At 43.3% G+C, this 23,961-nt stretch overlaps 1 protein-coding gene across 4 annotated transcripts in view; it reads left to right on the top strand.

Annotated features, from left to right (window-relative positions):
• LOC139544986 (tight junction protein ZO-2-like) overlaps positions 1 to 13,076 on the top strand; it is a 197,038-nt gene extending 183,962 nt beyond the window's left edge. For 2 of the 4 annotated variants that reach the window (XM_071352257.1, XM_071352258.1), the window contains exons 16-23: positions 581 to 660; positions 1,249 to 1,459; positions 2,591 to 2,691; positions 9,437 to 9,661; positions 10,220 to 10,330; positions 11,227 to 11,616; positions 11,721 to 11,806; positions 12,012 to 13,076. In XM_071352257.1, coding sequence (XP_071208358.1) covers positions 581 to 660; positions 1,249 to 1,459; positions 2,591 to 2,691; positions 9,437 to 9,661; positions 10,220 to 10,330; positions 11,227 to 11,616; positions 11,721 to 11,806; positions 12,012 to 12,183 — 1,376 coding nt within the window. In that variant the 3' untranslated portion in view covers positions 12,184 to 13,076. The remainder of the gene's footprint in view (positions 1 to 580; positions 661 to 1,248; positions 1,460 to 2,590; positions 2,692 to 9,436; positions 9,662 to 10,219; positions 10,331 to 11,226; positions 11,617 to 11,720; positions 11,807 to 12,011) is intronic. The other 2 variants (XM_071352260.1, XM_071352259.1) reach the window with 2 other exon arrangements.
• The last annotated feature ends 10,885 nt before the right edge of the window (positions 13,077 to 23,961 follow it).

Raw genomic sequence — 23,961 nt, 5'->3', positions numbered from 1 at the left:
GTTCAGGTTAGGGTTAGGTTTAGGGTTCAGGTTAGGTTTAGGGTTCAGGTTAGGGTTAGGTTTAGGGTTCAGGTTAGGGTTCAGGTTAGGGTTAGGTTTAGGGTTCAGGTTAGGGTTAGGGTTCAGGTTAGGGTTAGGTTTAGGGTTCAGTTTAGGGTTCAGGTTAGGGTTAGGGTTAGGGTTCAGGTTAGGGTTAGGGTTCAGGTTAGGGTTAGGGTTAGGGTTCAGGTTAGGGTTCAGGTTAGGGTTAGGGTTCAGGTTAGGGTTAGGTTTAGGGTTCAGGTTAGGGTTAGGGTTCAGGTTAGGGTTAGGTTTAGGGTTCAGGTTAGGGTTAGGGTTCAGGTTAGGGTTAGGTTTAGGGTTCAGGTTAGGGTTAGGGTTCAGGTTAGGTTTAGGGTTCAGGTTAGGGTTCAGGTTAGGGTTAGGGAAAATTAGATCTGTGGATGCGTGTGTTTGTGTCTGTCTGTGTGTGTGTCAGTTTGTCTGTCTGATTTTGAGTCACACTAGTCATTTATTGAATGAGTAACACCGTGTCTGTCTCTCTGTGTCCGTCTCTCTCTTCGTCTCTGTCCACCGTCAGAAACGGAGCCTAAAGATGCCGGTTCAGAGAAATCCTCAGGAGTAGTGAGACTCAACACCATCCGCCAGATCATCGAGCAGGTTTGAGTTCTCTCTCTCTCTCTCTCTCTCTCTCTCTCTGTCTGTCTGTCTGTCTCTGTCTCTGTCTCTGTCTGTCTGTCTTAATCTCTCTCTGTCAATTGAATTGAATTGAATTTGCTTTATTGGCATGATGTAACAATGTACCTATTGCCAAAGCTTATTTTGGATATTTACAATATGAAAATAATAAGAATCCAAATTGTCAACGGGATAACAGTAAGAACAATAACCAAGGGTCAAAATAAACATATATTGAACAATAACAGTAAGCATACAGTAGAGGACATGTGATTGGTCTGTCAGACACTGTCCCTCAACTCTCTCTCTGTTTCTCTCTATCTCTCTCTCACTCGCACTGTCTCTCTCTCTCTCTCTCTCGCACTCGCACTCTGTCTCGCTGTCTCTGTCTCGCTGTCTCTGTCTCTCTCTCTCTCACTCGCACTGTCTCGCTGTCTCTGTCTCGCTCTCTCTCACTCACACTGTCTCGCTCTCTGTCTCGCTCTCTCTGTCTCTCTCTCTCTCTGTGTCTTTCTCTATCTCTTTCTCTCCATTTCTGTCACTCATTGTCCTCCACCATGTCTCCTGTAGGACAAGCATGCCCTGCTGGATGTGACTCCCAAGGCGGTGGACACACTGAACTACAGCCAGTGGTACCCCATCGTCATCTTCTTCAACCCAGACAGTAAACCAGGGGTTAAGGCCATGAGGCAGAGGGTGATACCGGGATCCAACCGCTCGGCACGCAAACTATACGAACAAGCTGTCAAACTGAGGAAGACCTGTTCTCACCTCTTCTCTGGTTAGACACACACATGAATTGACTACACACACACAGATACACTCACACACAGATACACTCACACACACAGATACACTAGGTACAGATACACACACACACACAGATACACTCACACACAGATACACTCACACACACAGATACACTAGGTACAGATACACACACACACACAGATACACTCACACACAGATACACACACACACACAGATACACTAGGTACAGATACACTCACACACACAGATACACTAGGTACAGATACACACACACACACAGATACACTCACACACAGATACACACACACACACAGATACACTAGGTACAGATACACACACACACACAGATACACTAGGTACAGATACACACACACACACAGATACACTAGGTACAGATACACACACACACAGATACACTAGGTACAGATACACACACACACAGATACACAGATACACACAAACATTGTATGTCATTGTACTTACACATTGCACACTCCTTGTAGGGAAGTACACACACACACACTAGAAGACTGTTAGCTCCCTCCTTCAGGACATACTCCAGTGATTCATCTAGTCGGCCAGTGATTCATGTTCATGTCTCTCTCTGTAGATGACTTTCTGACACACACACACACACACACAGGACTCACTATGGATGACAGTTCAACAAATATTGAACACAAGATAAAGTTATTTTCCGGCATTAGGGATAATCTGTTGTACCGTGTATTTATGTTGTTGTTGTGCCATTACACCCTCTCCCTCTCTCCTTCTCCTCCTCTCTCCCTCTCTCCCTCTCCCTCTCCCCTCTCTATGTTCTCATCCATCCTGCTATTATCTCTCTTTCTCCCTCTATCCTCTCTCTCCCCCTCTCCCTCAACCTCTATGTTCTCATCCATCCTGCTATTATCTCTCTTTCTCCCTCTATCCTCTCTCTCCCCCCTCCCTTTCTCACCCCCACTCTCTTTATTATCTCTCTCCTCTTCCTCTATCTCCCTGGTTTATATTGCTAAAACTGTCTTCCCCCCCCCTCTCTCCCTTCATCCCTCCTCCTCCTCTCCTCTCTCCTTCCTACCCCCTCTCCTCCTCTCTCCTTCCCACCCCCTCTCCTCTGATCCTTCCCCCCCTCCTCTCCCTACAGCTACTATTGAGGTGAACTCTGTCAACGATGCGTGGTACGGCAGTGTCAAGGACTCTATCAGAGAGCAGCAGACTCAGGCTGTCTGGGTGTCTGAGGGGAAGGTAAACACACTCACCGTGGACCCATAACTACATACTATACCAGGGGTGTGAAATTCCAGTCCTCCAGGGCCTGATTGTTGTCACCGTTTTGCCCCATCTAACACACCTGACTCCAATAATCACCTCATCATGATCTTCAGTTTAGAATGACATTTGATTCATCAGCTGTGTTTGCTAGGGATGGAGAAAAAGTGTGACGCCAATCAGGCCCTCGAGGACTGGAGTTGCCCACCCCTGTACTAGACTGAACTATACTGTACTGTACTATACTGTACTATACTATACTGAACTATACTATACTGTACCGGGCTGTACTAGACTGAACTATACTATACTGTACTATACTGTACTATACTATACTGAACTATACTGTACTGTACCGGGCTGTACTAGACTGAACTATACTGTACTGTACTATACTGTACTATACTATACTGAACTATACTATACTGTACCGGGCTGTACTAGACTGAACTATACTGTACTGTACTATACTGTACTATACTATACTGAACTATACTATACTGTACCGGGCTGTACTAGACTGAACTATACTGTACTGTACTATACTGTACTATACTATACTGAACTATACTATACTGTACCGGGCTGTACTAGACTGAACTATAATATACTGTACTATATTGTACTATACTGTACTATACTATACTGAACTATACTGTACTATACTGTACCGGGCTGTACTAGACTGAACTATACTGTACTATGCTATACTGTACTAGACTGTACTGTGCTGTGCTATACTGTACTATACTATACTGTGCTATACTATACTGTGCTGTACTAAACCATACTATACTGTGCCATGCTATACTATACTGTACTATAATATACTGAACTATACTATACTGTACTATACTGTACTGTACTAAACCATACTATACTGTGCCATGCTATACTATACTGTACTATAATATACTGAACTATACTATACTGTACTATACTGTACTGTACTAAACCATACTATACTGTGCCATGCTATACTATACTGTACTATAATATACTGAACTATACTATACTGTACTATACTGTACTGTACTAAACCATACTATACTGTGCCATGCTATACTATACTGTACTATAATATACTGAACTATACTATACTGTACTATACTGTACTGTACTAAACCATACTATACTGTGCCATGCTATACTATACTGTACTATAATATACTGAACTATACTATACTGTACTATACTGTACTGTACTAAACCATACTATACTGTGCCATGCTATACTATACTGTACTATAATATACTGAACTATACTATACTGTACTATACTGTACTGTACTAAACCATACTATACTGTGCCATGCTATACTATACTGTACTATAATATACTGAACTATACTATACTGTACTATACTGTACTGTACTAAACCATACTATACTGTGCCATGCTATACTATACTGTACTATAATATACTGAACTATACTATACTGTACTATACTGTACTGTACTAAACCATACTATACTGTGCCATGCTATACTATACTGTACTATAATATACTGAACTATACTATACTGTACTATACTGTACTGTACTAAACCATACTATACTGTGCCATGCTATACTATACTGTACTATAATATACTGAACTATACTATACTGTACTATACTGTACTGTACTAAACCATACTATACTGTGCCATGCTATACTATACTGTACTATAATATACTGAACTATACTATACTGTACTATACTGTACTGTACTAAACCATACTATACTGTGCCATGCTATACTATACTGTACTATAATATACTGAACTATACTATACTGTACTATACTGTACTGTACTAAACCATACTATACTGTGCCATGCTATACTATACTGTACTATAATATACTGAACTATACTATACTGTACTATACTGTACTGTACTAAACCATACTATACTGTGCCATGCTATACTATACTGTACTATAATATACTGAACTATACTATACTGTACTATACTGTACTGTACTAAACCATACTATACTGTGCCATGCTATACTATACTGTACTATAATATACTGAACTATACTATACTGTACTATACTGTACTGTACTAAACCATACTATACTGTGCCATGCTATACTATACTGTACTATAATATACTGAACTATACTATACTGTACTATACTGTACTGTACTAAACCATACTATACTGTGCCATGCTATACTATACTGTACTATAATATACTGAACTATACTATACTGTACTATACTGTACTGTACTAAACCATACTATACTGTGCCATGCTATACTATACTGTACTATAATATACTGAACTATACTATACTGTACTATACTGTACTGTACTAAACCATACTATACTGTGCCATGCTATACTATACTGTACTATAATATACTGAACTATACTATACTGTACTATACTGTACTGTACTAAACCATACTATACTGTGCCATGCTATACTATACTGTACTATAATATACTGAACTATACTATACTGTACTATACTGTACTGTACTAAACCATACTATACTGTGCCATGCTATACTATACTGTACTATAATATACTGAACTATACTATACTGTACTATACTGTACTGTACTAAACCATACTATACTGTGCCATGCTATACTATACTGTACTATAATATACTGAACTATACTATACTGTACTATACTGTACTGTACTAAACCATACTATACTGTGCCATGCTATACTATACTGTACTATAATATACTGAACTATACTATACTGTACTATACTGTACTGTACTAAACCATACTATACTGTGCCATGCTATACTATACTGTACTATAATATACTGAACTATACTATACTGTACTATACTGTACTGTACTAAACCATACTATACTGTGCCATGCTATACTATACTGTACTATAATATACTGAACTATACTATACTGTACTATACTGTACTGTACTAAACCATACTATACTGTGCCATGCTATACTATACTGTACTATAATATACTGAACTATACTATACTGTACTATACTGTACTGTACTAAACCATACTATACTGTGCCATGCTATACTATACTGTACTATAATATACTGTACTATACTATACTGCACTATACTGTACTGTACTAAACCATACTATACTGTGCCATGCTATACTATACTGTACTATAATATACTGTACTATACTATACTGTAATATAATATACTGTACTATACTATACTGTACTATACTATACTGTACTATACTATACTGCACTATACTGTACTGTACTAAACCATACTATACTGTGCCATGCTATACTATACTGTACTATAATATACTGTACTATACTATACTGTACTATAATATACTGTACTATACTATACTGTACTATACTATACTGTACTATACTATACTGTACTATAATATACTGTACTATACTATACTGCACTATACTGTACTGTACTAAACCATACTGCAGTGGTTCCCAACCGGTGTGTCCTCTGGAATGGACATTGACAGGGAGCACCTGTGGCAGTCAGATAATACGTTGAATGTCACATGGTTCCATCTGTGTGGATGTTTCAAGTCCAGTGTTCTCAGCCTCTTGTTACATAAGTATCATTTGAGGGGCGCGCATCACGAGCAAAGTGTATTGTGTCATTTTACTTCGTCTGTGAAAAACATTAGCACAGGCAAGTCTGATTAGGCTTAGCCAGTCATTTAGTTCTTAATATATTAGCTATACCACAGCCTCTTCTACAGTATGACTCTGGGGATTAGCTATACCACAGCCTCTGGTACAGTATGACTCTGGGGATTAGCTATACCACAGCCTCTAGTACAGTATGACTCTGGGCATTAGCTATACCACAGCCTCTGGTACAGTATGACTCTGGGGATTAGCTATACCACAGCCTCTGGTACAGTATGACTCTGGGGATTAGCTATACCACAGCCTCTAGTACAGTATGACTCTGGGGATTAGCTATACCACAGCCTCTAGTACAGTATGACTCTGGGGATTAGCTATACCACAGCCTCTGGTACAGTATGACTCTGGGGATTAGCTATACCACAGCCTCTAGTACAGTATGACTCTGGGGATTAGCTATACCACAGCCTCTGGTACAGTATGACTCTGGGGATTAGCTATACCACAGCCTCTAGTACAGTATGACTCTGGGGATTAGCTATACCACAGCCTCTGGTACAGTATGACTCTGGGGATTAGCTATACCACAGCCTCTGATACAGTATGACTCTGGGGATTAGCTATACCACAGCCTCTGGTACAGTATGACTCTGGGGATTAGCTATACCACAGCCTCTAGTACAGTATGACTCTGGGGATTAGCTATACCACAGCCTCTAGTACAGTATGACTCTGGGGATTAGCTATACCACAGCCTCTGGTACAGTATGACTCTGGGGATTAGCTATACCACAGCCTCTGGTACAGTATGACTCTGGGGATTAGCTATACCACAACCTCTAGTACAGTATGACTCTGGGGATTAGCTATACCACAGCCTCTGGTACAGTATGACTCTGGGGATTAGCTATACCACAGCCTCTGATACAGTATGACTCTGGGGATTAGCTATACCACAGCCTCTGGTACAGTATGACTCTGGGGATTAGCTATACCACAGCCTTTAGTACAGTATGACTCTGGGGATTAGCTATACCACAGCCTCTAGTACAGTATGACTCTGGGGATTAGCTATACCACAGCCTCTGGTACAGTATGACTCTGGGGATTAGCTATACCACAGCCTCTGGTACAGTATGACTCTGGGGATTAGCTATACCACAGCCTCTGGTACAGTATGACTCTGGGGATTAGCTATACCACAGCCTCTGGTACAGTATGACTCTGGGGATTAGCTATACCACAGCCTCTGGTACAGTATGACTCTATACCACAGCCTCTAGTACAGTATGACTCTGGGGATTAGCTATACCACAGCCTCTGGTACAGTATGACTCTGGGGATTAGCTATACCACAGCCTCTGGTACAGTATGACTCTATACCACAGCCTCTAGTACAGTATGACTCTATACCACAGCCTCTGGTACAGTAGGACTCTGGGGATTAGCTATACCACAGCCTCTGGTACAGTAGGACTCTGGGGATTAGCTATACCACAGCCTCTGGTACAGTATACTATACTCTACAAACTACACACTATAGTATACTATACTAAACTATATGCTATAGTCCAGTATACAATGCCAAACTATACACTATACTATACTAAACTATACACTATAGTCCACTATACTCCATAAAACTATACGATATAGCATAATATACTAAACTGTACACTATAGTCTACTCTACTCTACTAAACTATACTTGCTGGTATACTATACTCTGCCAAACTAGACGATATAGTATACCATACTAAACTATACACTATAGTCTACTATACTAAACTATACACTGTAGTCTACTCTATTTTACTATACACTGTAGTCTACTATACTAAACTATACACTGTAGTCTACTCTATTCTACTATACACTGTAGTCTACTATACTAAACTATACACTGTAGTCTACTCTATTCTACTATACACTGTAGTCTACTATACTAAACTATACACTGTAGTCTACTATACTAAACTACGCTGTAGTCTACTATACTATACACTGTAGTCTACTCTATTCTACTATACACTGTAGTCTACTATACACTGTAGTCTAATATACTCTACTATACACTGTAGTCTACTATACTATACACTATACTAAACTCTACTATACACTGTAGTCTACTATACTAAACTATACACTGTAGTCTAATATACTCTACTATACACTGTAGTCTACTATACACTATACTAAACTCTACTATACACTGTAGTCTACTATACACTATACTAAACTCTACTATACGCTGTAGTCTACTATACTATACTATACACTATACTAAACTCTACTATACGCTGTAGTATACTATACTATACACTATACTAAACTCTACTATACGCTGTAGTCTACTATACTAAACTCTACTATACGATGTAGTCTACTCTAAAATACTATACACTATACTAAACTCTACTCCTTTCCTCTTCTAGACATCACGTGTACTATTTTGATCCTATATTCTAATCCCCGTATTATCCATATTATCAAGCATGTTCAGTAGAATAGTCTTACTGTATACTTCAATGCTCTACGATTTCTGTAAACATTTGTGTACTTGTCCATCTTAACCCTTTCATTTGATACTACTACTATACCTCAGCCTTTTCTATCCCCTTTAAGATAGTGATAACTTCCTTTTCTAGGATAGTGATAACTTCCTTTTATATCCCCTGTCAGATAGTGATAACTTCCTTTTCTATCCCCTGTCAGATAGTGATAACTTCCTTTTCTATCCCCTGTCAGATAGTGATAATCCCCTTTAAGATAGTGATAACTTCCTTGCCTATCCCCTTTAAGATAGTGATAACTTAATTTTCCATCCCCTTTAAGATAGTGATAACTTACTTTTATATCCCCTTTAAGATAGTGATAACTTAATTTTCCATCCCCTTTAAAATAGTGATAACTTCCTTTTCTATCCCCTGTCAGATAGAGATAACTTCCTTTTCTATCCCCTGTCAGATAGTGATAAGTTGTTCCCTCTATATTTCCTGTGTTGTCCTGTGTTGTGAGCATACTCTCTGTGAATCCTTCTGGTGCTCTACAGCTCGGTTCTTCTTTCTTTCTTTGTGTTTTCTTTGTGTTTCTGCTTCCTGTCTGTACACCAAGATCCATCATGTGTCTCTTTTAGCTGGACGGCACGGGGACGGACCTTGATCTCCATGACGACCGCATGTCCTACCTGTCAGCCATGTCGGCCGACTACCTGAGCATGGACAGCCGACTGGCCAGTGACTACGATGACACGGCGGACGAGGGCGGGGCTTATACGGATAACGAGCTGGACAATGAACCGGCCGATCAACTGCCGGTGTCAGCTATCAGCCGCTCCTCTGAGCCCGTGCTTGCAGAGGAGGTTAGACACACACACACACACACACACACACACACACACACACACACACACACACACACACACACACACACACACACACACACACACACACACACACACACAGATGCAAACCACTTCAGAGAAGATTGTGATGTCCTAACCTCACAGCCGCTAGTCTATGGAGAGCTGTAAGAATCTCTTCTGCCCTCTACAGTTGAAACACATCATTACACCTATGAAATCTGTCTCGAGTCCAGTCTATGCCTTCGTGACCAGAATCAATACCATCTGGTTAGCATTTATTTGGGTTGTTTCAGGAACCCAATGTGTCCAATTTAATTAAGCAAAACATTTGTTTATTAAATAGAGGCTAGTCAGCACTATGATAATAGTGGACCCAAAGGCCTGTGGCCACTTTCTCTCTAGTACAGTACTTTAGTAGATAGAAACAACCTGGGAACACTGGCAGATTGTACTTGAACATTTCACAAGGGTTATTAACGGTATGATTATGTATGGCTGTGCAAGAATCTTCAAGTGTGTGTGTGTGTGTGTGTGTGTGTGTGTGTGTGTGGTCAGATACTGCGCAGGTGCAGTCCAGATATCCGTGGTGGCATCAGGAGGGTGGGCAGCAGGGAGGTGCTCAGCAGCGCCAGCCCAGCGCACGTGCTTGTACCTGACCCCCCCAAGGTGAGACACACACACACACACACACACACACACACACACACACAGTACACACAGACACGTACACACAGACACGTACACACACACAGTACACACACACAGTATACACAGACACACAGTACACACACACACACACAGTACACACACACAGTACACACACAGTACACACACACGCTTGACTCTGTGCTGAACTGACCATGTCATTGGTCAGTCAGGCTAGTCTGTGTTCAGTCCCATTGCTCTTATATTCACTTGTTCAATTTTTGGGAATTTACTGACACTCCGCTTAGCTCTTGAACTCAACGAGAAGAAGCAGACTCCACTTCCCTCTGAAGAATGATCTGATCTGGAGAAATCACGCCCGCCGTGGCTCGGATTCCTCCAACGGCAGCTTCAACGCTGGTACCTAATTTAGCATAAAGTGACTCCCAGAACTCCCTGTGGTGATAGAAGTGCTTATGACCTCAGAGGCTGAAACCTCACAAGTCCGTTGAGCAGATCTTCTAGATGACTCTACCTGTGTTCTGAACTCTTGAGCATGTAGTAGAGAAATAGATGTCCGTGGTTTAGTCGGTGTTTCTCTTTGTCTGAATGTGGTATTCACCATTGCTCGGAGACTATACAATGAGGCTTCTTTCCTGTTTTAAATTAACGGTGACGTAGTGAGGGTGGAAGACTAAAGGAAGGAACATTTCTTCAAGCCATCACTTAAATGTTTCTAGTCAGAAATCTAGTATTCACCTAGACAAAGGTTTGAGTTGTGCGTATGTGACTGACCCTGTCTGGTCCCCATAGAAATAGAATGATTTAATTGAATCAAATCAAAATGATTTGATTCATTCTAATTCTATGCTGGTCCCCCTCCCCTCTCTCCACCTCTCCCTTCCTTTCCCCTCAAGGTGAAGCTGTTGTTCAGGGATGAAGTAGTCCCTCCCAGGGGGGTAGTAGGGGCGTACGACCCCCCCTCCAGCCGCGGCTACGACTCCCACTCCTCCAGCCCTGCCAGCAACGACCCCCCTCCTCTCCTTCGCTCCCTCAACTCCTTCGGCAAGGCCAAGCCCCTGGCACTGCAGCCCCCCGTCACCCTCAAACCCTCCTATAATATCCAGGACACCACCAGCAGCACAGCCCCAGTCACAGTGGCCCCTTTGGGCCCGGAGGAACCAGAGGAGAACCCTGAGGACCCCAGCCTCAGGTCGTTCCTGGGGAAGGTCAAGGCCTTTGAGAAGATGGACCACTTTGCACGCGCTCAGAGGATGCTGGAGCTGCAGGAGGCACAGAACGCCAGGGTGAGGGAGAGGGGACGGGGTGAGGGGGTGGGTGGGTGTGTCTGCTAGTCTATGTGTTGCCATCACAGCATCATATTTCATATCTCTCTGTCTCCTCCCACCAGTTGGAGATAGCTCAGAAGCACCCAGACATCTATGCTGTCCCCCTGAAGACCCAGAAACTGGACCACAGCCGGCCTCAGCCTATAGGGTAGGAGCACAACATGGGAGTGTTTTTAGAGTGTTGTGATGGGCTACTGCTGTCTACCTGCTGTTGTTACTCTATATTCATCTACATGTGTGGCTTTTTACTGAATTCTATTGTGAGTGTGTTTGAAAGTATATTAACCTGTATATTAACCTGTCCTATGTGTGTGTGTGCGTGTGTCTGTCTGTGTGCCTGTCTGTGGGTTCAGTTCCAGCTCCCATCCTGAGCCCCAGACTCCTCCCTCCAAGCTACCGTACTCTGAGAGTCGTGGGTTCTACCTCAGCGATGAGGAGGAAGAGTACCGACGCCAGCTGGCTGAACACACCAAGAGAGGCTACTACCAGGTCAACAACCAGAAATACCAGGACACTGAACTGTAGACCACACCATCAACCAGAAATACCAGGACACTGAACTGTAGGCTACACCCCTACAACCAGAAATACCAGGACACTGAACTGTAGAATACACCATCAACCAGAAATACCAGGACACTGAACTGTAGACTACACCCCTACAACCAGAAATACCAGGACACTGAACTGTAGACCACACCATCAACCAGAAATACCAGGACACTGAACTGTAGACCACACCATCAACCAGAAATACCAGGACACTGAACTGTAGGCTACACCCCTACAACCAGAAATACCAGGACACTGAATTGTAGACCACACCCCTAAAACCAGAAATACCAGGACACTGAACTGTAGAATACACCATCAACCAGAAATACCAGGACACTGAACTGTAGACCACACCATCAACCAGAAATACCAGGACACTGAACTGTAGACCACACCATCAACCAGAAATACCAGGACACTGAACTGTAGACTACACCACTACAACCAGAAATACCAGGACACTGAACTGTAGACTACACCATCAACCAGAAATACCAGGACACTGAACTGTAGACTACACCATCAACCAGAAATACCAGGACACTGAACTGTAGACTACACCACTACAACCAGAAATACCAGGACACTGAACTGTAGACCACACCATCAACCAGAAATACCAGGACACTGAACTGTAGGCTACACCCCTACAACCAGAAATACCAGGACACTGAACTGTAGAATACACCATCAACCAGAAATACCAGGACACTGAACTGTAGACTACACCATCAACCAGAAATACCAGGACACTGAACTGTAGACTACACCCCTACAACCAGAAATACCAGGACACTGAACTGTAGACCACACCATCAACCAGAAATACCAGGACACTGAACTGTAGACCACACCATCAACCAGAAATACCAGTACACTGAACTGTAGACCACACCATCAACCAGAAATACCAGGACACTGAACTGTAGACCACACCATCAACCAGAAATACCAGGACACTGAACTGTAGACCACACCATCAACCAGAAATACCAGGACACTGAACTGTAGACCACACCATCAACCAGAAATACCAGGACACTGAACTGTAGACCACACCATCAACCAGAAATACCAGGACACTGAACTGTAGGCTACACCCCTACAACCAGAAATACCAGGACACTGAACTGTAGAATACACCATCAACCAGAAATACCAGGACACTGAACTGTAGACTACACCCCTACATCCAGAAATACCAGGACACTGAACTGTAGACCACACCATCAACCAGAAATACCAGGACACTGAACTGTAGACCACACCATCAACCAGAAATACCAGGACACTGAACTGTAGGCTACACCCCTACAACCAGAAATACCAGGACACTGAACTGTAGACCACACCCCTACAACCAGAAATACCAGGACACTGAACTGTAGAATACACCATCAACCAGAAATACCAGGACACTGAACTGTAGACTACACCCCTACAACCAGATATACCAGGACACTGAACTGTAGACCACACCATCAACCAGAAATACCAGGACACTGAACTGTAGACTACACCATCAACCAGAAATACGAGGACACTGAACTGTAGACCACACAATCAACCAGAAATACCAGGACACTGAACTGTAGACTACACCCCTACAACCAGAAATACCAGGACACTGAACTGTAGACCACACCATCAACCAGAAATACCAGGACACTGAACTGTAGACCACACCATCAACCAGAAATACCAGGACACTGAACTGTAGACCACACCATCAACCAGAAATACCAGGACACTGAACTGTAGACCACACCATCAACCAGAAATACCAGGACACTGAACTGTAGACTACACCACTACAACCAGAAATACCAGGACACTGAACTGTAGACTACACCATCAACCAGAAATACCAGGACACTGAACTGTAGACTACACCATCAACCAGAAATACCAGGACACTGAACTGTAGACTACACCCCTACAACCAGAAATACCAGGACACTGAACTGTAGACCACACCATCAACCAGAAATACCAGGACACTGAACTGTAGACCACACCATCAACCAGAAATACCAGTACACTGAACTGTAGACCACACCATCAACCAGAAATACCAGGACACTGAACTGTAGACCACACCATCAACCAGAAATACCAGGACACTGAACTGTAGACCACACCATCAACCAGAAATACCAGGACACTGAACTGTAGACCACACCATCAACCAGAAATACCAGGACACTGAACTGTAGACTACACCCCTACAACCAGAAATACCAGGACACTGAACTGTAGACCACACCATCAACCAGAAATACCAGGACACTGAACTGTAGACCACACCATCAACCAGAAATACCAGGACACTGAACTGTAGACCACACCATCAACCAGAAATACCAGGACACTGAACTGTAGACCACACCATCAACCAGAAATACCAGGACACTGAACTGTAGACCACACCATCAACCAGAAATACCAGGACACTGAACTGTAGACCACACCATCAACCAGAAATACCAGGACACTGAACTGTAGACCACACCATCAACCAGAAATACCAGGACACTGAACTGTAGACCACACCATCAACCAGAAATACCAGGACACTGAACTGTAGACTACAACCAGAAATACCAGGACACTGAACTGTAGACTACACCACTACAACCAGAAATACCAGGACACTGAACTGTAGACTACACCACTACAACCAGAAATACCAGGACACTGAACTGTAGACTACACCACTACAACCAGAAATATCAGGACACTGAACTGTAGACTACATCACTACAACCAGAAATACCAGGACACTGAACTGTAGACCACACCATCAACCAGAAATACCAGGACACTGAACTGTAGACTACACCACTACAACCAGAAATACCAGGACACTGAACTGTAGACTACACCACTACAACCAGAAATACCAGGACACTGACCTGTAGACTACACCATCAACCAGAAATACCAGGACACTGAACTGTAGACCACACCATCAACCAGAAATACCAGGACACTGAACTGTAGACTACACCATCAACCAGAAATACCAGGACACTGAACTGTAGACTACACCACTACAACCAGAAATACCAGGACACTGAACTGTAGACTACACCACTACAACCAGAAATACCAGGACACTGAACTGTAGACTACACCATCAACCAGAAATACCAGGACACTGAACTGTAGACCACACCATCAACCAGAAATACCAGGACACTGAACTGTAGACTACACCATCAACCAGAAATACCAGGACACTGAACTGTAGACTACACCACTACAACCAGAAATACCAGGACACTGAACTGTAGACCACACCATCAACCAGAAATACCAGGACACTGAACTGTAGACTACACCCCTACAACCAGAAATACCAGGACACTGAACTGTAGACTACACCCCTACAACCAGAAATACCAGGACACTGAACTGTAGACTACACCCCTACAACCAGAAATACCAGGACACTGAACTGTAGACTACACCCCTACAACCAGAAATACCAGGACACTGAACTGTAGACTACACCACTACAACCAGAAATACCAGGACACTGAACTGTAGACTACACCCCTACAACCAGAAATACCAGGACACTGAACTGTAGACTACACCACTACAACCAGAAATACCAGGACACTGAACTGTAGACTACACCCCTACAACCAGAAATACCAGGACACTGAACTGTAGACTACACCATCAACCAGAAATACCAGGACACTGAACTGTAGACTACACCCCTACAACCAGAAATACCAGGACACTGAACTGTAGACTACACCACTACAACCAGACATATTTTACCCCCTTTTTCTCCCCAATTTTGATCTTGTCTCATCACTGCAACTCCCCAACGGGCTCAGAGTCGAAGGTTGAGTCATTCGTCCTCCGAAACATGACCTGCCAAACCGCACTTCTTAACACCCACTCGCTTAACCCGGAAGCCGGCCGCACCAATGTGTGGAAACACCGTTCACCTGACGACCGAGGTCAGCCTGCAGGCCCACCGGCCCGCAACAAGGAGTCGCTAGAGCCCCCACGACCAAACCCTCCCCTAACCCGGACGATGCTGGGCCAATTGTGCGCCGCCCTGTGGGACTCCCGATCACGGCCAGTTGTGATACAGCCCGGGATCGAACCCAGGGCTGTAGGTACGCCTCTAGTACTGCGATGCAGTGCCTTAGACCACTGCGCCTCTCAGGAGGCCAAAGTGTAACACTATTATGCATCCTACCACCCTACCACACTTCCCTATACAAATCCTAGGACACTAAACTGTAGTGCCCCTCCTTTCCTGGACCCCCGACCACCTCTTACCACCCTATAGTTCTAACACAACGGGCTGGTTGACAGAGACAGACACACACACTGCTGAGCCCTGCTCTGATCTAGCTCAGCTCAGCGTGCACACACACACACACACACTGCTGAGCCCTGCTCTGATCTAGCTCAGCTCAGCGTGCACACACACACTAACACACTTACCATTCCACTGGGGCTCCGCCCCGCTTGCCTGACCCGGCACCGATCCGCTGTTGACTTGGAAGCCGTCCCGCTTTTAAGTTTTTCTTAAAAAAAACGCTTTTTTGCTTCAACGAAGTAAATGGATCTGTCCTCACAGTCTTTATTATTATTATTGTTAATTCTATTTCTTTCTATTTGCTTGTTTGATTGAGTTGTTTCAGACTGTTATTTTGTTACACTGTTCTGTGCTGTTATTGGGGTTGTGACATGTTTCATCAGGAGCCATGTTATTTCTTGCCTATGCAACTCCTTCAGTTTGTACCGCAGAGACAACTCAAACCTCTTGCCATGAGTCTCTCTCCTCGCTCTGCCAGAACCTTAAACCTTAACAAGTGTTCCAAGCTTTTTCTCCTCCTCACTTTTTTCTCTTTGTACTATTATCCAATATAACCAGCTGCCTCTAAACTATTTTAAAAGGTCAGCTACTGTATATTGTTATGTCTAGTGTTTATACTCCTATCTTGGCATTCCTTCCTATATGATCATGCGTCTGTGTATACATACAGTATATAATATCTCTCTCTCTTTTTCTTTCTATATATATATATATATATATATATATATATATATATATATGTGTGTATATATATATTTGTGTATATATATATAGAAAGAGAGAGAGAGCACAAACGTAAGATTTATATATATATATTTAGAGAGATATAATATATAATACACTGTAATTTGTTTAACGATTTTTTGAAGTGCCTTTTACTTTCTGATTAACATGAGGTTTGGGGACGTCGGTGCGCCCCAGTCCCTGTCCCTGTCCCTGTCCCCTGGACCCCACTACTCAGCTGCTCTCAAGCTTTTATGGAAAACAGGGCCCAAGAGACACCAAAACCTTAATTCTGACCCTACTGTACTGTCTGTCCATCCGTCCCTCTGTCCCTTCCTCCACAACGACACCCTCTGTGACCAGTCCTGCCCTGTATGTCTCCCAGAGATATGGCCACGATGGGGGCAACATTCAATCTAAACCGCTTTCCACGTTTCCTGGTTAAGATGATGATAACATTCCTCAAGCATGTTTGGACATTGACATAATGTTCACTGTGTCTTTCACAAGAGTAAGGTGCTATTTGTCTTACCCGAAGAAACCTGAAGCACGGTTTTGATTGAATAGCAGCGCAGATCAGGGTGGCTCAGGGAGGAGGAGTGTGATTGGTTGATATGCGTCAGTCGTTTCTGTGTTGGAGTCTGTTCCGTCCTGTATGGTCTCAGCTCCACTGTCCAGGGGTTTCTACTTGTTATTACATGCTTGATTGTATCTCAGTTCACACTATACATCCACCAATGGAGAGTGGGAGAGTGGGAGAGAGAGTGGGAGAGAGAGTGGGAGAGAGAGTGGGAGAGAGTGGGAGAGAGAGTGGGAGAGAGTGGGAGAGAGAGGGAGAGAGTGGGAGAGAGAGAGAGTGGGAGAGAGAGAGAGTGGGAGAGAGAGAGAGTGGGAGAGAGAGAGAGTGGGAGAGAGAGAGTGGGAGAGAGAGAGTGGGAGAGAGAGAGAGTGAGAGAGAGAGTGAGAGAGAGATCTCTGCCGTGGCGTTTCACCTTACAACACCAAATAAAATGAACAGTCTTTCACTGACCAAGTGGAGAATGTCTGTCTTGTTTTTTTGAACTAAACATTTGCAGGCTCTATTGATTGAAGCACTAAGAGCTTTTAAAGCGTGGAATCAAAAATGTTCTCTTCCACTTCCCCATTCATCATCCTATTAAAACCAAGAATAAACCAGTTTGAATACCTTTCAATGTTCATTTTAATTCATATTTTTTTGCTCTGTCTGATGCTCTGTCTGATGAACGTTTAGAATGTAGCTGCCGTCACATCAAAGTCTGAGCCAAAAATGAATATTTGACTTTTTAAAATACTGTGACAGGTCGTGCCGACCTGAAATGTCCTATGCTAGCTCTTGACATTTTTCCTTTTTAACACCGTCCAGCAACTACGGTGCATAGGCATAACCTGGCCAGTACAATCCAGCTCTGCTCGGCTACCTCAGTCATGTTAAATGGGTACTTGTGTGTAATACTGTAGCTTCCCAGACAATCACTTTGTATTTGACTGGTTGTGAGGTTGGTGTTTATTTTGTTGTACACTTATTTACTCATTGTGCCCTGTGCCATGGCTAGCTGTAAATCATCTACTCCTGCTAACAGAACCTACTTTATGGGGAAACAGGCATATTGTAGAACCATTGACCACCAGAGTATACTAAGTACTGACCTAGGATCAGTTTAGCCTTTAAATGAATCAGGAATAAGATTACATGGGCCTGTATTCACAAAACATATCATAATAAGAGTACTGATCCAGGATCAGTTTAGCCTTTTAGATCACCATGAAAAATATATTATATGTACAGAACCTAGATGGTAGCCTAGTAGTTAGGGCGTTGGGCCACTATCCCCGAGCTGGATCGAATCCCCGAGGTGACAAGCTAAAAATCGGTCGTCATGCCCCTGAACAAGGCGCCAAACACTTGGGATGTCGATTATGGCAACCCCACGTACCTCTCTGATTCAGAGGGGTTCGGTTAAATGTGGAAGATACATTTCAGTTGAAGGCTTTCAGTTGTACAACTGTCTAGGTATCCCCCTTTCATTTCAGTTGTACAACTGACTAGGTATCCCCCTTTCCCTTTCAGTAGTATAACTGACTAGGTATCCACCTTTCCCTTTCAGTTGTCTAACTGACTAGGTATCCCCCTTTCCCTTTCAGTTGTACAACTGACTAGGTATCCCCCTTTCCCTTCAGTTGTACAACTGACTAGGTATCCCCCTTTCCTTTCAGTTGTATAACTGACTAGGTATCCCCCTTTCCTTTCAGTTGTATAACTGACTAGGTATCCCCCTTTCCTTTCAGTTGTATAACTGACTAGGTATCCCCCTTTCCCTTTCAGTTGTACAACTGACTAGGTATCCCCCTTTCCCTTTCAGTTGTACAACTGACTAGGTATCCCCCTTTCCCTTTCAGTTGTACAACTGACTAGGTATCCCCCTTTCCTTTCAGTTGTAGCGTCTCAGTGCAGGGTGGTGGGAGGAGTTATAGGAGGACGGGTTCATTGTAATGGCTGGAAAGGAATGGATGGAACGGAGTCAAACACATGGAAACTGTTCTATTGACCCTGCACTGTCTGAGACGCTATTAACAGACCTAGGTGCCCTATCTGATACTGCAGTTACATAACTGGACGATGGGGGGGGGGGGGTTTGATCTGGCGCTTCTTCAGGAGAGGCCATGAAATGTTACGGTTAACCATCCCTCCACTTCAATAACCAGAGGTTGCAAAACAGATACAGAAAAAAGAACACCACTGCTTCAATGGATCAATATATTAGTTACTTTAATATACTAGACCAAGACTTCTCCTTGATGAATGTCAACACTTGGCAGATGCTTTTATCATAAGTGACTGCAGTACAGTGAGTGCATATATTTTTTACTATAAAGCATTTTTTATTTTATTTTACTATGAACGACTGTGTGTTTTGTCCTATGTTTATATTTTATTTATTTGTTATATTTTTTAGGCCGTCATTGTAAAGAAGAATTTGTTCTTATCAATCAAATCAATCAATTAATCAAACGTATTTATAAAGCCCTTCTTACATCAGCCGATGTCACAAAGTGCTGTACAGAAACCCAGCCTAAAACCCCAAACAGCAAGCAATGCAGGTGTAGAAGCACGGTGGCTAGGAAAAACTCACTAGAAAGGCCAGAACCTAGGAAGAAACCTAGAGAGGAACCAGGCTATGAGGGGTGGCCCGACCTCTTCTGGCTGTGCCGGGTGGAGATTATAACAGAACATGGCCAAGATGTTCAAATGTTCATAGATGACCAGCAGGGTCAAATAATAATAATTACAGTGGTTGTAGAGGGTGCAACAGGTCAGCACCTCAGGAGTAAATGTCAGTTGGATTTTCATAGCCAATCAGCTAGTTAAATAAAGGTTAAATCAAATAAAATTCCTCTGGGAATTGAAACCATGACGTAGCTGTACAATTTAGCTTCTGTGATAACCTTTGAATTCCCTGGAGAAATGTACTATCTGTGCCAGTGTCGATGCAGAGAGAGGGAGAGATGGCACAACACAGCACTCCAGATAATGTTTAGCCTACTAGACTGTTCATGAGCTTGAAGAGTTTTAGTTGGTAACACTGGAAGCTAATTATGTAATTTGGTAAAAACAGCCATCAAGGCTTGTTTTTCAACTACGTTACGCCAAACCTGATCTGCATTCTGGCTGTTGAGAACAAGGACTTACAACCTCTTAGGCAAGATGCTTTTTTCTTTTAAAATGGAAGGTTTTCTCATCAGAATATCCTGAAATACGTAAGTGGAAAACCATTTGTCTCTGAAGGTCTGTCGAGATTTCTCCGAACCTTCTGTTTGGAACCACTCCTGTTCGTGTTTCATATCACAGACACAATGTAGCATTGTGAAATATATGAAAATATAGTACCATACATAAACTATTTTCATCAGTTTACGTTTCCACTATATATATTTTTTGCATTGCAGGGGCGGTTCCTCCTGCAGGCAGAGGAGGGTTGTTAGTGATTGGAGCCACCTGGGCTCAGGGTATTTAAACTTGCTTCACTAATCACTTCTCTCTCTCTCTCTGCTCCTCCAGGTATGATCCTGTTTTGTTTGTTCCTTTGTAGTTTTACATAGTTTTCACTCAGTCATATTCACACACACAGATTCACGCATCCATGCACTTTACATACACCTTACATTATGATACTTCCACACCTCATTCCTTGTTCTTTGTTTAAAGTTAATAGTTTTGGTTTAGAATAAAGAACCTTTTTAATTGGCCTATACCTGTTGTTCGTGTCCCCTCATTTTTGTCACAGGCTATGAGCCGGCCTGTGACAGCAATAAGGCCCGAGGAGGTGTGGTATAGGGCCAATATACCATGGCTATGGGTGGTTCTTAGGCAAGACACAATGCGGAGTGCCTGGACACACCCCTTAGCCGCGGTATATTGGCCATATACCACAAACCCCCGAGGCGCCTTATTGCTATTATAACCAGGTTACCAACGTAATTAGAGCAGGAAAAATAAACGTTTTGTCATACCCGTCGTATACGGTGTGATATACCACGGATGTCAGCCAATCAGCATTCAGGGCTCGAACCACACAGTTTAGAAATATATATATGCATTGACATTTTTTTTCTTTTTACAGATGTTGTTGTGTTACAGCCTGAATTTGAAAATGATTAAATAGAGATTTTTTTGTCACTGCAATACCCCATAATGTCAGTGTAATTATTTTTACAAATGAATAAAAGAATAGAAGCTGAAATGTCTTGAGTCAGTAAGTATTCAACCCCTTTCTTATGGCAAGCCTAAATAAGTTCAGGAGTAAATATTTGCTTAGCAAGTCAGATAATAGGTTGCATGGCAATAATAGAGTTTAAAATTATTTTTTAATGACAACCTCATCTCTGTACCCCACACATACAATTATCTGTAAGGTTCCTCAGTCGAGCAGTGAATTTCAACCGATTTGTTTTTAGCCGCAATGACCAGGGCGGTTTTCCAATAGCTTGCAAAGAAGGGCACCTGTTGGTAGATGTCTACAAATTAAAAAAGCAGACATTGAATATCCCTTTGAGCATGGTGAAGTTATTATTTACACTTTGGATGGTGTATCAATACACCCAGTCACAACAAAGATACAGGCGTTCTTCCTAACTCAGTTGCCAGAGAGGAAGGAAACCACTCAGGGATTTCACCATGAGGCCAATGGTAACAGTTAGAGTTGAATGGCTGCGATAAGATAAAACTGAGGATGGATCAACAATATTGTAGTTATTCCAGAATATTAACCTAATTCACAGAGTGAAAAGAAGGAAGACTGTTCAAAATATGCATTCTGTTTGCAACAAGGCACTAGATTCCAAGAACACAGGATGAGATGTTACTATCCTTTGTGCAAGCACTTCCAAGAGTTCATGAACAGTGAGACTGGTGAAATTTGGGGAGCGCATCGTCAGTAGTGTACCTTTGGTTCCTAGGGTGTTTCGGCCTTTCACACTATACACCCTCCCCAAAGGCGGCCAGCGACAGGGTGATCAATCCTACGCTTGCGTCCCATTCCCAATTAGTCATAGGAGTTGCCTTGTTGTTGATAGCCAACATCCCATGGGACTATGCATGGCAGGGGCGTCTTCCTCCCTGAGTCAAGCATTGTTGACCGCATACCTCCTGGCCCTCTCACTTCGGGGCCCAGCTGGGGTCTTTCCTCTTCATCCAGAGCCATTGACTGCTGCCTTCTGCCGCCTCTGATACAGCTTTGATTGCCGAACGCTGGCTCTGGCCCTTAATTCCCAGGTCTCTAAGCAGTCTGGTTGTAGATGTTGCCACAAAACCTCTGCAGCCCACCTCCACTGGTCGGACTTCTGTGTTCCAGCCATGATGCCGTGCTTCGGCAGCTAGATCAGCATAGCGCAGATGTTTTCGCTCATAAGCCTCATCTACTGAGTCCTCGCAGGGTACTGTGAGCTCAATGATGAAGACCTTCTTGAGCGAATGGGACCAGAGCACCATGTCAGGTCTTAGGGTGGTGGTTGCGATCTCCGGAGGAAACACAAGTTGCCGGCCAATGTCAGCTAGCATTTTCCAGTCGCGGGCCAAGCGCAGCTGGTCTCGCTCTAATGGTGTAGAGCCGCTCTTCGGTGGTTTAGCCCCTTCGCGGACAAAGGTTGTCCGTAAGGGGTGTGATGCTGCTGGGGGTGGTAGGGAGTTGGTGGCAGCTCGCTTGTCCTCCAGGGCGGACGCAAGGTTTTTAAGGACTTGGTTGTGACGCCAAGTGTAGCGTCCTTGGGTGAGGCTTGTTTTACACCCTGTGAGAATGTGCCTGAGGTTGGCTGGCATGGAACAGAGGGCACAGTCCGGATCTTCACCATACCATTGGTGAAGATTAACTGGTGTTGGAAGGACGTCATATGTTGCTCTGATGGAAAAGCTCAACCGCCTCGCTTCCATGGCCCACAGATCCTTCCAGCTGATCTTCCTCTTCTCCACACTGTCCCATCGAGTCCACTGTCCCTGTTTGGCAAGAGAGACTGCCTTGACCCACCTTGCAGCCTCCTCCTGATGGCGTACTTCCTGCACTACCATCTTCCGCCGCTCTGGTGCAGTGGCCTTACTCCAAGCAGCACGGCTAGTTAGCCCAAGGCCTCCTCTCCCTTGCTGAACATGACCCACAATGTCA

Source organism: Salvelinus alpinus, chromosome 19 (genome assembly GCF_045679555.1).
Source record: "Salvelinus alpinus chromosome 19, SLU_Salpinus.1, whole genome shotgun sequence".
NCBI classification, from domain to species: domain Eukaryota; kingdom Metazoa; phylum Chordata; class Actinopteri; order Salmoniformes; family Salmonidae; genus Salvelinus; species Salvelinus alpinus.
Note: the sequence above shows the minus strand (reverse complement) of the source record. Positions and strands in the feature narration are given on the sequence as shown.